Source organism: Mugil cephalus, chromosome 5, assembly GCF_022458985.1.
Source record: "Mugil cephalus isolate CIBA_MC_2020 chromosome 5, CIBA_Mcephalus_1.1, whole genome shotgun sequence".
NCBI classification, from domain to species: domain Eukaryota; kingdom Metazoa; phylum Chordata; class Actinopteri; order Mugiliformes; family Mugilidae; genus Mugil; species Mugil cephalus.
In genome coordinates, this window is record NC_061774.1 from 8533253 (window position 1) to 8547765 (window position 14513).

General features: G+C 41.6%; 1 protein-coding gene across 2 annotated transcripts; it reads left to right on the forward strand.

The window, feature by feature from the left end:
* The first annotated feature begins 1996 nt into the window (after positions 1 to 1996).
* fhl1a (four and a half LIM domains 1a) lies at positions 1997 to 14477 on the forward strand. 2 transcript variants are annotated; one of them, XM_047584517.1, is made up of 6 exons: positions 1997 to 2151; positions 10639 to 10820; positions 11456 to 11633; positions 11774 to 11943; positions 12086 to 12272; positions 13748 to 14477. In XM_047584517.1, exons 2-6 carry the CDS (start codon positions 10665 to 10667, stop codon positions 13900 to 13902), a joined length of 846 nt encoding a protein of 281 aa, XP_047440473.1. In that variant the 5' UTR covers positions 1997 to 2151; positions 10639 to 10664; the 3' UTR covers positions 13903 to 14477. The 2 variants fall into 2 exon arrangements, with proteins under 2 accessions (XP_047440473.1, XP_047440472.1); XM_047584516.1 differs by lacking the exon at positions 1997 to 2151 and adding an exon at positions 7611 to 7752.
* Positions 14478 to 14513: the final 36 nt, after the last annotated feature.

Genomic DNA, 14513 nt, shown 5'->3' on the forward strand with positions numbered 1-14513 from the left:
TTGCACAAATAAAAAAATAATATTTGACTAGCTTAATATTGAATGTAAAATTATAAATATATATATATTTATGAATAGCACTAGGCTGAGTTTAATATAGAACACATACAGTAAGTATATAGTAGGTAGGGGGTCCCTACTCAATCTCTCCATCAGTTTGGGGGTCCTTGTCCTGAAAAACATTGAAGACCCTTGATTTAAGGGGACACAAACATGGCATCTTAATATCAAAGATATTGTGCTTTGTTGTCAGTTTGACTACATTTACCGGTCTGTGACTGACAGTAACGTCACATCTCTTAAGTCTGAGTTTTCTAGGGGTTTAGTTTTCTGTTCTGACATAAAATAAATGAATCCTTTGAGTCTTTGTGATGTGAAAATAATGTGACTTCTTCTGATGTTGTATTTACTGACTGGATTGCTAAAAAGTATACATATATGCACTATCCTCTCCTTCTCTTCTAATAATTGCACCTGATCCTGTGAAATAATAAACTTTAATTCATCAATCTTACGTCACCTCTAGGTGTCGATGATCAAATGAACCCAAAAGCTAATGTGGAAAGGAGAGCTGTGTGAATGCGAACTGTGGTCCGTACTCTGCCAAAGCTGATGGCATTGATTCTCCAAGGCTCGATTTGTGCCAGATATCAGGTAACATGTTCCTAATATGGGCACAACTCCCTCCAGTCTGCTCAAGAATGTCTGTATAGTGGAGTTACGGCCCAGGGAGGAAATGACCATTTTAAAGAGCCACTTATTAGCTCAGACTGGAGTTAAGCTCCCTCTCTCTAAAGTACACGGTGTTTAAAACTTGATTTCCCGTCATTCCAGACAAATATTTATGTTTTTGATACCAAATTAGATAGAAAAGTCCACTTTAAATTGTAGAATGATGACAAAAGAGAAGGCCTTTTTGTTTTTGTTTTTTTACTGTGCACCCTCTGAAACATCTGAATTTGGTCCATTTAAGACAGACAACATGTGTAATGTATGAGCTCAAGACTCCTTGTGTGTTTAATGAAATCAGGCTTTCAAAGAGTGATAACCTGCCTTCATATTATCCAGCCTCCATTGTCTGTAAAAAAAATCTACACAGACCAAACACTCATCTCATGTCACAACAGTAATCATAACTGTTGTGACGTGAGATGAGTGTTATTGGGCGCTGCTTGTTTGGTCTGTGTACTAAAGGGCAATATAGTCCCAGTAAATTGATGGCATTGCAGTTAAGATCTCATATGGTTAAGAATGAGCTTGTTATTGTTGAATAAACGGGACTGTATTTTAATGATGTTTGAATAACCCTGACAGCCTTAAACACAACAGAAACAATCGTCTGAACATAAAAATCCCCCCCACCCCTGGCCGTGCAAAGAAATAAATCATCACTCGCAGCCTCTCCTCAGGCTGAGAGGTTTATCTCAGTGGATGGATGCACTTTGGATGCAGTTTCAGCGTGGATGCAAAGAGCTGTTAAGTCTCAGTGACACCGTTGATTTTAAGAGCTGGCGTGGGCCAACGTGTAGTATACTAGGAGCACCTCTGAAGCATTTAATCATCAGTTTGTAGCTGCAGTGGATTAACTGTGAGGGTTAGGCTCGCAGGCTGCACGTATTTAACTTTGGGTTAAGAATGAGTCATCTTGATGTTATTCCTCTATCCATTACCAAAGAAGGAGAGGACTGGGGCCAACTGGGGCCAACAGAAGTGGGACAAAAGTGTGTTAAGTTAACAGTTTGTCTGGTCTTTTTTTTTTTTTTTTGTGAACAGCAAGGAATCACATTATCAGGGCGAGGGACCAGGGATTCCTCCAGACACAAACTCTAATACAAACTTTTAAATTCTGTTAAAGTGGTCGTTCATGCGGGAAAATTATGACTTTATTTACTTTCTTTTCAATTCCTCTGCCTCGAGTGCAGAGCCAGTGAGAACTTCACTAAGATATCTTGTAAATTCCTGGTTGAGGTCATTGTTTATGAGCTCTTACAGAGGTTTGGCTCTTGTCCTGTAGTTTTTTGTTTTTTTTCTACTCCCTCTGTCTTTTAAAGCAGCGTCGCCTATCGCAGATCTTACCTCACGGCCAAACCCACCGGACGCACTGTTGGTGCAGAGTGAAAAGCGCTCATCTCATCAGTCCGCTGTGCAGAGGTGAGTCCAAACCACAGCTATGTTTGACACAGATTAAGAGACAGCTGTTTATTTGACTTAAGGTGATACAAAACAGCGAGTGCGACAGATGAAGTTTCTCAGGATATCGTTTGGTCCATTTAAGAAGAGTTATGTAAAATGCGTAATTGCAGCTTCGTTTTTATCCGGAAGAGATATCCGGCATAATTTGGGCCAGTTACGCAGTTTCTTTGAACTAATCTGAACATTTTGCCAACGATGTGCGCGCAACAGGTGATGGATTGTTTGGCAACGCAGCCAGCATCTCTGTGCGTCTGCCCCAGATGTTCATGAAAAAAAAAAAAGTAGACATTTTTAACAATATTGATATGTTAACAGAAACAACGCCTTACCTCTAAGCGCATTTGCTAAAGAACAGTTTTGAGGTATGCACTTTAAAAAAAAAAAAAAACGAAAGATAGAAAAGACTTAATCATAACTGCCGAGGAACATTTTCTTTATATGGTTCTAAAAATACAAATATTACCGTCTTTATATAAGAGGTAGACGTTGTATAAATGATCAGGTTTGGTGTTATTTTATTTACACTGGCAAATTTTGAGGCAAGTTCACGGTATTAAACTGTGACTAATATTTCTTTCTCTACAATATTATTTCTCTACCAGCCCTCCCTCATATAAACTCTCGTGCCTGGATATGGGGTAGTGCGCAAACACACATGCGCAGAGCCACGCGACTACTGCACCCGATCTAACATATGTGTCCTAATATTAAGGCTTTCGTCTGGATAATGACCTGCCAAGCCAAAGAGACCTGGGTGGCTTTAAACCATTAAAACATAGACTAGATTCCCATCCACTCCCCTTTGGTTTGGAAAGCTGCCAAACCAAATGCATGATGTCATTAAAGAGACCTGGAGATTATGTCTGTTTGTCTGGCACACTGCATCTCCTTGTGGCTAAAGTCTGACCTCACCATCCTTCCAAAACCCACATAAACTTTGTACGTCACTAAGTAATAACCCACTTTTGACTTTGAAAAGACCACTTTATTTTATTTATTTTTTTTACTTTTCACGGGGCCTTTTGCAGCTATTTATAAATCACTTTTTGGAATGTGTATGCTGCTTTATGTAACACCAGCACAAACGTGGTGTAGACTACAACAGGACAGTTATAGATCCTTCATTCATAAAGGCTGCTGTATGGTATGTAATTTAAATCGCCCGTCAATGAAGCTGTTGTATGTGAGTGCCTGTGAGGACGCTCAACCATCAGGTCAGCACTGGGGCATCTGGCATCCACGCACCCGTCTGTGCCAGCACTTTATTCAGGCAGAGAAACGCTTTGGTGAAGAAGACAGCTTCATCATCTCTTCATTGTTGAAAATTAAGCAGAGATTGATAGATGAAGAGAGAGGGTTAGATAGTAAGAGATAGGGGGTGATGGTGCTTGAGTGCATGTTGGTGAGACACATGAAGCAGGGCTCTCGTCATCCCAGCAAAAGACTCCTAAATAGGCAATGCTGCTTGTTTGTGTTGAGAGAGCTGAGTGGAGGAAATATCTTCTCTGCGTGGATGCATTTCTGTCTCAGTCCTTATCTGCTGTTAGGGCACAGAAAAATCCAAGCTGAATTGTGCGTAATTACTTTGTGTATAAAAAGAGGACGAGCCAGAGGGAAAAAAGCCGGTGTGAAGAAGCATGGGAGGGACCGAGAGAAGGGTCTGCTCTCTGAAGAAAGCAGGGTGGATTCATTGGGTGGTGGGAGACATAATCTGATCCTTTGTAAAAATACCAGCAAGGCAAATTTATTCCACTGCGCGTAACAGCCATGCATTATGTTAAATTGCCCCTCTCAGAGTGTCATTACAGATGCATTAATGTGCAGTCAGCACTTTGCTATTGTAGCTGAAGCTAATTTGGACTCCTGTTAGAGGCTAATCACATGTTTTAGAATATTAAATTATGTAAAGCTGTCAGTGAAATCCAGCAGAGTGAAAAGGAAATGAATACAAAAAGGACGAGGTCACTGTTACTTGGGGTAAAATGATTATGGGGACATTAAATGCTGTCTTCAGGTCAGAGTTGGGAGGATAAAAGCAGTTAACTGTATAAGTTTGACCCCATTATCCTTGAGGATAACCCCATGTGACAGAAACTGAAATCAGCCTCACAACTGAATTTATTCTTCTCCGTATAACTGGGCTGACTTTCCTATGTTCAGGAGCTTGAGTCATGTGAGGCCAGTGAGAGCTGAAGTGCTCACTGACCTCCAGCAAAGGCTTTATCTGTGCATGTGTTGCCAGCGCTTGGATCCGAGCCATGTTTATTGTGTTGATAGAGCTCCCCTCGTGGCCTTTTGTCCGCACACGTTTGACCTCGGCGCGTTTGGGTCTCGCAGCCGCACCCTGACCTTGTGTCGGTGTTGTAACAACGGCTCTCCGTGTGGAAGAATGAGCGGTGTGCCTTGTCGCTGTGTTTTCTCTGTGTACATGGTGAGTCACCGTTCCCCTGACAGCGAGAGCGTGGCTCAGTCTGTCTGCCCACTAACCAGATTTGGAAGATGACTATGATACATGATGTCCAGGCCGAAGGGTCACATTGAAAAACGAGCCCTCCGACACATGGACTGGGCTTTTGTTGCCGTTGGCAACAGGAGAATGAGGGTGGTTGTTCATTAAAGTCAGCCTGAGCGATGTGCTCGCATTTATTCAGGAAGTACACGCTGAAAAACAGGAAGTGTGCTGTTTTCCAGAGCTGCCAAATCTACAGTTTAGAGACATGATGGGCTTGTCCCCAAGAGCCTGCACCTCAAAATTCATGATATGCATCGCATCTCATGATAAACCGAGTCCATGCAGCCTATGTGATGGGGCATTTACTGTCTGCCTCCGAGCACAACCATAAAGCCTTTATGCTCAGTTTTCCCCAAATACAATAATGTTAAACCACTCACATCACCAGCTACATATTTAATCAGGATTCCAGATGATATTTATAGCTTTGTTTGTTCTTCCAGATGATCAGGAGGTATTTATGTTCAGTAAAATGTAGAGCTTTGCGGGCGGCAGGTGGGGAGGAGAGGCACTACATTCCAGTTTTAATGTGTATTATGACAGTGGTCCCTGGGGAGGGTTAAGATGACTGCTGCAGATGAGACTGTTAACATGCAGCACATGGTGCGAAACCAGATGTACTTTATATTAGTTATCTCATAATGAAACAAATCTAAACAGGAAGACAAACAGTAAACAAACCTTGTCCTGTAAGTTAAAAGCAATTTAAGTCTTTACTTAAAACAGCGTTTGTTACAACATAGTTTGGCAACGTGTGCTAAATAAAAAGTGATCATGCATCACTGGATGACTGGATGTTTACATGAAACATGACACCACAATGTGCCTTTTCTGATAAATGGAATGGCACTTGAATGCAGCATCAATAAACCTGGCTCTACTACTCCCCATCATCATTTTTCTATTCACCATTAACATCATCATTGTTCCTGTCTTCAGTCGTTATTATAGAGATAACATAGATATAATGTTATAGTGTTACAGAGATAATAATATTACATCTCTATATTATTGTAGAGAATTTCCACCGCACCTCTTTCGGTAAAAAATAAATTCTGTTAATGGTGGACATGAGAGGATGAGAGAAGGTATGAGGGAGTAAAAGTGTCTGGTTAGAGATTAAAATATCTGTAGGAAGAAGAATCCAAAGTGAAGTCTGTAAATTAACTGAAGAGGAAGAGGAACACTCAGCAGATCGTCCGCTCTGGAGCCTTTAGGAGGCTGGGAGCCATGGCGCCTCCCTACACATTAATTAGTCTTTGTGGGCTCGGAGTAATTTGGTGACAGATTATAAAAGGGGACAAACGTAATCTTGTGTTCTGTGGTAATGGACCAGATCAAATCTGTAATTACAACCAGATGCCCTTAAAAACAGCTGAGCACAAACACACAGACACACAAACTAGCCCACTGTTTTGATTTGTTTTGTGTCATTTCCTTTTAAATGGAAAGTATTACAGCTCCTTACTTAGATCAGTGAATTTCCCATTCTCTGTCTACTCTCATACTCACTATGGCCCTTCTGTGTATGAGCTTGTTTGACTCTAAAAGCCCAAACAAATCACGATAAAGTGCCATCTGCGATGCTGCTGCTGCAGAGTAGATGATAATGATGGTGTTTGAGACACCTTTGATCATTATTCGTTTTGCAGGAATAGTTCTATTCAACTGGATTTAAAGCAGCTTTAATCGCTGTTTTCACTTTCACTATGTCATTTTAGGGTGCAGCTTGGAGGCAAAATAGTTCTAAAAACTTTCTAATTAGCTATCTGCATGGTGGAGCGTTTAGCAGCTTGAGTGCCCGGTTTGTCTCTCAGGAGGCAATTGGGCTTGATTGAGTTGCATTTCACCACTCATCCGAGTTTTTCACTTCAATGTGACTGATTGATAGTTAAGGATTTTATAAGACATTTGACAGGAGTATGGTCTGGTAATAATCCAATACTCATCTGCAATTAGGCATCAATGGGTGACTTACATCTCCCCAAAACCTTTCACCCACTTTGAGTTTGGAGAGTTTCTGGCAGTTAACGGCCCATCACATTCATCACTGACTTGTACTCGCAACCTTTTCCAAAGTGGCCAAAACAACAGTTGCAGGTTAATTCATCTTATATTAAGCCAATACATTTGTCCTGAATATAGCTGGTAAGTCAGTATTTAGCTGTATGCTCTCGAAGAAGAAATCTACACCTACATATTTCCCCCTTGTGATGTAAGAAATAAGAGTTTTTCTACCACTGGAGCGTTTGTTTTCAGTGAGAGACCTGCTGACAGCGTTCTGCTTTTCTATCAAGAATGCGGTGGGCGTTTCCTGTGGATTTAAAAAAGAAATATTCTCTCTTGAAATATTAATCGAGAAGAATCGAACACTGACTCGCGTTCAAGAATTCCAGCGCTGTCTCACTCTTTTCCAGCACTTATCTTCTGGAAAATTAGAGTCGTTCCACAACCGCATCTACACGCAGTTACCACGCCGGCAGGAAGCTGTGAGAAGAGCGACTTATGTAAGATTCTACCACACTTTGTCTCTCCTCAGCTCAGTCAGCGACATCAACTTGCCTCTCCTGTGAGTCATCACTTTGAGCCACGACATTCAGTGATCCAACATGTCACCCATACATGTTCTGAACGGTGTAGTGAAACATTTTACGTTGGGGCAGTGGGAGTATCTGTTATCCCTTGTGGACATCATTCAAAACCTCCGGACAGTGTTTGCATTTTTGTTTTGTCTTTTAACCTTGTGATGTTCCAGCAGTGGAATCCAATCCGTATCACCTAATCCATCCTCCCTGCATCATACTCTGTCGGTTGTCTAATCCATACCCTAAAAAGGAGTGGAGGGGTGAAGGTTGGATTTGAATGTGGGATTGGGGGTGTGTGTGGGTCACAGAGGGGTATATACAGGCCTCCACGACTTAAAGAGGTGTACTGCCTCTGGGTTTGACCCTGTGTGGATGCTACTGTCCTTGCACTGGTTTTCTTTTATCTCCTTCTCTGCCTGATTGGAATCAAAGAATCAAAGATGACTTACTACAGACACTCAGGTAAAATAGCACTGGATGCTCATTAACTCTTGAATGTATGAATGTGTATTTTATTGTGTTTTTTATGTTTATTTGTTATTAAATATAAATACATATTATAAATGTATGTACATTGACATGCTTTTGAAATAGGACAAAGTTCATTGTCTGTCCCCTTAATCTTTCAGTTTATCTGTTAAAAAAGTTTATCAAATAAATCGAATTTGAATTATTATTTGAATAAATCAAATAATATCGATTTGTTCAAACAACCTCACTACGTACAATAAATGGTGGAATCCGTCACCGGGCCGTCTTCACACCTATAATCTTTAAGCCTTTGAATATTTTTTTTTTTTTTCACCATACTGGTTTATATTGAACAAGCAGCAAATTGCTACTTGTTCATTCGGATAAAATGGAAACCATAGTATGTTTTACTTGCCATATACAGTTATTTGTAATAAAAACCCAAATCTAAGTGAGTTTTACATTTTCATCCTGCCATCATCTTAATTAACTAAACAAACTTTTATTTTTTCGCTAATGAAGCAATGAACGAGAAGTCACCAAAGTTTTTCTTGACTTCATGTCTACCCCTGTAGTGTTTGCCTCTACCTGCCTGTTCTTCATTTTTGTCCACTTTATTAGGTACAACCACCTGAAACTATATTTATTCCACATCCACATTAAATAGCTTCTTCAAGACCAAATTTCTTTTTATCCTAGCCTCGTTCATATATACGTGTGTTAACAAAATAATAGGTACGTCTGTTAGAGTAATATAACACAATTGAACGGCTCTTGAATGCTGTTGTATTAGCCTTCATTTCTGAGTGTCTTTCCTCTCTGGCGACTGGGAGTCCCATGCTGCTTTTGTTTACCACCATAAAAACTAAAGTGCATTGTAATTGTATCATCATAAAAGTATTATCCGTCTAACATTTGGAGCTCTGTTTCAGTTCTAGCTCCTTGGTGCGAGTTGACAGGTGTAAGATCAGCCTCTCCTGCACTGAACGTGTCTTGTAATGCTCTTACATCCAGATAGGATTACAGTATGTTAAGGTCGTCCTTTTTCAAGGGAGATCCGCTCCGTCCAGCCTCTGACTCACCTCTCAAACTGGTCTCACTGTGACCTTTCTCACTAAAGAGTGACTCCTCCCTAAAGGGACCACAGTGGTACACTCCTCATCCTCTGCAGCTGTGTGTCGATGCATACCACGCCTGTTTGACAGGGGGCAGCTGTCACGGTGTTTGCAACAAAAGATTAAAGTACTGGGAATGGTTCAACTGGAGCCACAATAGCCGCATAGCCCCAGGAGTCATCACTCCACTTTGGTACCTTATGGAAGGTATTTTAAATACCAAGTCTAAAATAGCTCTCTGGACCGTCTGAGGTCTCTAATACTTACTGTGTGTGTGATTTGACACGAGTGACCGTGTTGGATTGGCCGGGTTTTGTCTGCTCCGCTGCCATTTAACGCTAAAAAGGTGTGAGTAAAGGTGGAGGAGGCGTGTCATTGCTCAGTCCGGTCTTTATCCCTAGGTAACACCCAACTCCCAACCGTTTCCCATTTTTCCATCATCGCACGCGGGGGGCACATACCACGCTCCGGGAGGCTCATCTCTTTCACGTGGCTGTTTAGCACTTAAATAACTACAGTCCCCTTTCATAAATATTTTCCTTGTCCCTGTGGTTACAAGGATAAAATGCCATTCCTCCAATTGTTCCCGAGATTACTCCTATAGAACTGACCGGATTAAAATGATGTCTGTTGGACAGAATAAATCAATCTTAAGTTCGCCTCAGTTGACCTCCCTGGTGTCCCAAGTGTTAATGTGATCTAGATAAAGCTAAATGCGTCCACTCTCTACCAAGATATTCCAGAGGCTACCGCCCCCCAGGGACTTCGCCTGTGTTGGGAATGCAGGAAAGCTGATGAATGTAGAAGCAAGTCAAGTCCGTTTACATTGTTTACACTGCTGTCTCATAAAGCAACCTGGCCAGAAAGCAGACAAAGGAGAGGGCTCAGGAGAGAGAGACGCACGCTAGGGGGTGAAGGGAATGAGCCAAAGATTCTAAAAATATGAGCTCAACTTTCCAGGGAGAGCTTGATAAAAAAGTCTGGAGGCTGGGAAGCATGTAGACAACAAGCAGACATCTGTGGGCTGCTTTTAAACCTCACTCACACTTCCGTCATCTGTTTGGTATGTTGCTCTCAGAGCTGCATCACAGCATTTCCTAATGGGAAATCACAGCAAAACATAAATCTGTGCAAGCGTTGCACATTTAATCCTATTATTTTAAGGTTAAGATCTGGGGTCTTCATCATTTTTCAGGCCACTGACGGAGATATTAAGTAGGGACCCCCTACCTACTAGATGTGTTCTATATTAAACTCGGCCTAGTTCTATTTATAATACACATTATTATCATTTTGCATTCAATATGAAGCTATCCCTTATCCCTTTACTAAAATGATTGGATTCATGTTAATGTGTATTTAAAGAAATTTAAATTTGTGGATGAAAATTAAATAAAATATAGATAAAAATGTCTAATCAACCAAATATTTTGTGACCCCCTAGAGGTCACATAGAAACTGACGTGAGCATCATTGTGCTGATCACCAAACTCCAGGCATTATATGTGGGATCTAATATAGCCTATATTCAGCTTCTGATTTACTTCTTTTCTTTTGTACTTTTTCCCTTTTTTCCAGCCACTAGAATATCTTTATTGTTGCTGAATCGGTCCTTCCAGCTTTCATGTGTTTTCTTCTCAGTGAGTCTCAGATGTGGTAGACAGGGCAACACTGTCCCCATCTGGTGTTCAAAGGGAGCACGCTGCCATGTGATGGGGAACAGAGGCTCTTTCACACCCTCTCTCCTCTGGCGTTTCCACAGGTCCCAGGAGCTATCTGTCCTCCACCATGACCGACCGCTTCGACTGCTACTACTGCCGTGACAACCTGCACGGGAAGAAGTACGTGAAGAAGGATGAGAAGCACGTGTGCACCAAGTGCTTCGATAAGCTCTGCGCCAACACCTGCGCCGAGTGCAGGCGCCCCATTGGTGCCGACGCCAAGGTGAAGATACAGAAAGTGCAATAAGAAGAAACTGTGAAAGTGAACACAAATTTGTTATCAGTTTCTTTCTACACATTCTCAGCAGATTCCAGAGGAATACATTTGCATGAATAATTTATTATCCTAACTAATAATACATGAAGCTGCGGTTTTAAAAAGGAGATTTTATGGATAAACAATTTGTAGATTTCTGATCGCCCCCTTTAACAGCATATGTGGCAGTACTGAGTTTTAACATCTGCACTATAGAGTCAACACAAACCAGTACAGACAGATAGGACTCTCAGGCTTTCGCTGGGGATCTGTTTGCCATCTAACACGGGTCTCTGCCCCCAAAATACTCTCACCGCTCAGTCACAGGCAGTTAAATGTGAGAGAAAGTGTCATTACCACTAATGGGGCTTTAATACTTCAGAATACATTTCCACCGTCTACGTCCTCTAACTCCTTCATGGCTCACCTCATGCCAGTTCTCCTCATCTCCACCTTAATGCTTGCCGCATGGGCCTGTTCTGTGTCCCGGCCCTGAGCTTCAGTCCACATGATCAGTTAACAAACGGCACTTTAATGAGGTCTGCATGAGGACACCTCTGCTCACCCCTCACTTTAATTCTTTTTTTTTTTTTTCTGTGCAGGAGCTGCACCATAAGAACCGCTACTGGCATGAGGACTGTTTCCGCTGTGCCAAGTGCTACAAGAATCTGGCCGGTGAGCCGTTCAGCGCTCGGGATGATGGCAAGATAATGTGTGGCAAGTGTGGCTCCAGGGAGGATGGAAACCGGTGCCAGGGCTGCTACAAGGTGGTCATGCCAGGTCAGTTTGCGTGTGTTCTTGTGTTTCATTTAAAATGCAAATAGCATGGTTCTGCACAAGCAAATCATTCTGTGCCAAGGAGCATTTTTTAAAATGAAAATCAGTTGGATACAAAAGGCTGTGTTTATTCTGAATTTTAGGAACCCAGAACGTGGAGTACAAGAACAAGGTGTGGCACGAGGAATGCTTCACCTGCTTTGAATGCAAGCAGCCAATCGGCACACGGAGTTTCCTGACCAAGGGAGATGACACCTACTGCGCTCCGTGCCATGACAAGAAGTTTGCCAAGAAGTGCTTCCACTGCAAGCAGGTACAAGCTACGACGGGGTCACCGCGTGTCTTTCGTGAGGATTTTTGGCAGCCACCTTGAAAGAACTCGGGTTCTCTTAAGTCCTGTTTGCACTGATTTGTCTCTGACTTTGATGATCACACCGCCTCTGTGCTTCTTTCAGCCCATCAGCTCCGGAGGGATCAGCTACCAGGACCAGCCCTGGCACTCCGAGTGCTTTGTGTGCAACACCTGCCACAAGCCTCTGGCGGGAGCTCGATTCACTTCCCATGAGAACAACGTCTACTGCGTGGACTGCTACAAGACCGACGTGGCCAAGAAGTGCCACGGCTGCAAGAACCCGATCACAGGTCAGGGCAGCGCCAACACACGTTTTTGTTTTGCACTGGGATTGACTTGAAGGGTTGAACTGGCCTATTCAGCACAGTTATAACAGACTGAGACAGGCTGACAGTAGAAAAGGAAAAGGCAGGATTTTCAAGAGAGTCAGTGGACATACACTGCAATGTTGCATTTGGAGGAAGAGTTGGACGTATATCATATACATTGAGACAGTAGAAAAAGCAGATATTCTGGCAATACTTTAATTTAAAGCTTTAATTTAAAGAACTGCGCTATATCCAGTAATTTAGTTTTACATTGTTAAAATGACATTCATTCAGATATTGAATGATGAATTGTTTTCTGTTAACTGCCAGCATAATCTTAACAGTTTCTAGGCAGCCTACAGCAGGACTGCTGAATATGCAAAAATATGAAAAATCCTTAAGCAAGAATACAACGTGGGGTAGAATTAACAGTTACTGAGTCTAGATAAAGGTTTGCTTCAAGAAAATCCCCGTCTTGTGTAACAAGAACCATGTTATTTTATACTTGGTTGACAAAAGTCCCAAAATGTCCAGTGTAATAGAGGGTATTGACGTCACTGGTGCTTGGGGCCACGCCCCCCTGAGTGGCAGAAATGTGGTGATACGTATCAGTAAATACAGCGAGACCCGGGAAAATGTGGGTTATCAGACCAAATTAAGGATGACTGGACTCACAGTGATCCATAGGAACTAGTATGGGTTTGGAAAAGTGGACTAGCCTCACAAATAAAAGATGCTAACGCTAATAGCTTTACTGAGAAGTAATGTCGACCAAATGATACTGTAGCGTACGTTAAAAGGATGATGAGGAGTGGTTACAAATATTCCGTTTATTGTTTTATTGTTGGAACTGAAATAGTTATTCTCAGCTGTAACTACGCCAACATCCACAAACTTATCTGCCAGCCCTCCAGAATGTAACTTAACAAATAACTTAAGGTATGACTTAATCAAAAAAATACAGCATAAATTAATATTACCTGACACTAAATGTGAACCACAACACCAGGTTTCTGTACCTGGATTCCAGTTCTTCGTAATGCAGCGATCCATTTCTTTGGCAGTTGGAGATATCTGTAAAAATACATCTCTGACTGCTTTTCAAATCAATCGCACAACAGCTTCTCAGCTTTTTTAATTTTTAATTTAATTTTACAATTTAGACGCTATTAAAGCCTATGATTCAGACTAATGCTGCTAATCTCCATGTTCAACTGTTACTTTTTCCCACTCAGTGGCCGTAACCATGGAGATTCCGCTAGCTGTGACGTCACGTGCATACCTTCTATATTTTACATTTTGTGTACAGCAGTTAATACCAGAATAGCAGGGATGTCTATGCCATTTTTAGGTTAAGCCTTATCATATAAAACCAATCTTGGAGTTGTGTTTCTGTTATCTAAAAGAATAATCACCTGGTTTGCTGCTGACTGACAGATGTAACTGTTTCTATGCAGGATTTGGCCATGGCACCAATGTGGTGAACTACGAGGGATTGTCCTGGCATGAATATTGCTTCAATTGCAAGAAGTGCTCCCTGTCACTGGCCAACAAGCGCTTCGTCATCAGCGGAGATCACATCTACTGCCCTGACTGCGCTAAGAAGGTGTAAACTGCAGCTGTGCAGGGGATCATTGTTTAAAGTGGAATTACACCAAAACTGACTCTAAGACCGTTACTCTGAAAAACGTAGCAGCTCAAAGTAACACAGAAACCAACACAGAAAACAGTCAGTTTTTGGTGAACTTTCTCTTTAAAAGATTGGCAGACTTGAGGTTGTTTTACCTGAATATGCTTTCAGTCATTTATCTGCATAATACGTCAGTGCATCCTGTTTCACGGTTCAGTGCATCGGTGGGTGGATAGCAACGCGGCAGCAGAATCTGTGATGTAATCGAGGCTTCCGTGAGCCGTGAATCTTTTCAGTGCCTTACTGGAAACTTTTCAAGAACAAAAAAGGAAAGAAAGAAATGCTTTTTACATGCCTGCTGCTTCTCATACATACCAGCTTTGATTAGTAATCTCTTACATCTCTGAATGTTTGAAGGGGTTATGAAGATTTCATAACAGTTTAGCATGAATTCAAAATACAGAGTAGGGTTTGAGAGTGACGCTGAAATGTAAACTCTTCATGTATTCCAAGTATTTTGAGTGAAGTTCAATGGAATAAACAGAAGTGAAATTAAATAAATTTTTTTGTTTTAATTTCTTGCAGCAAGAAAC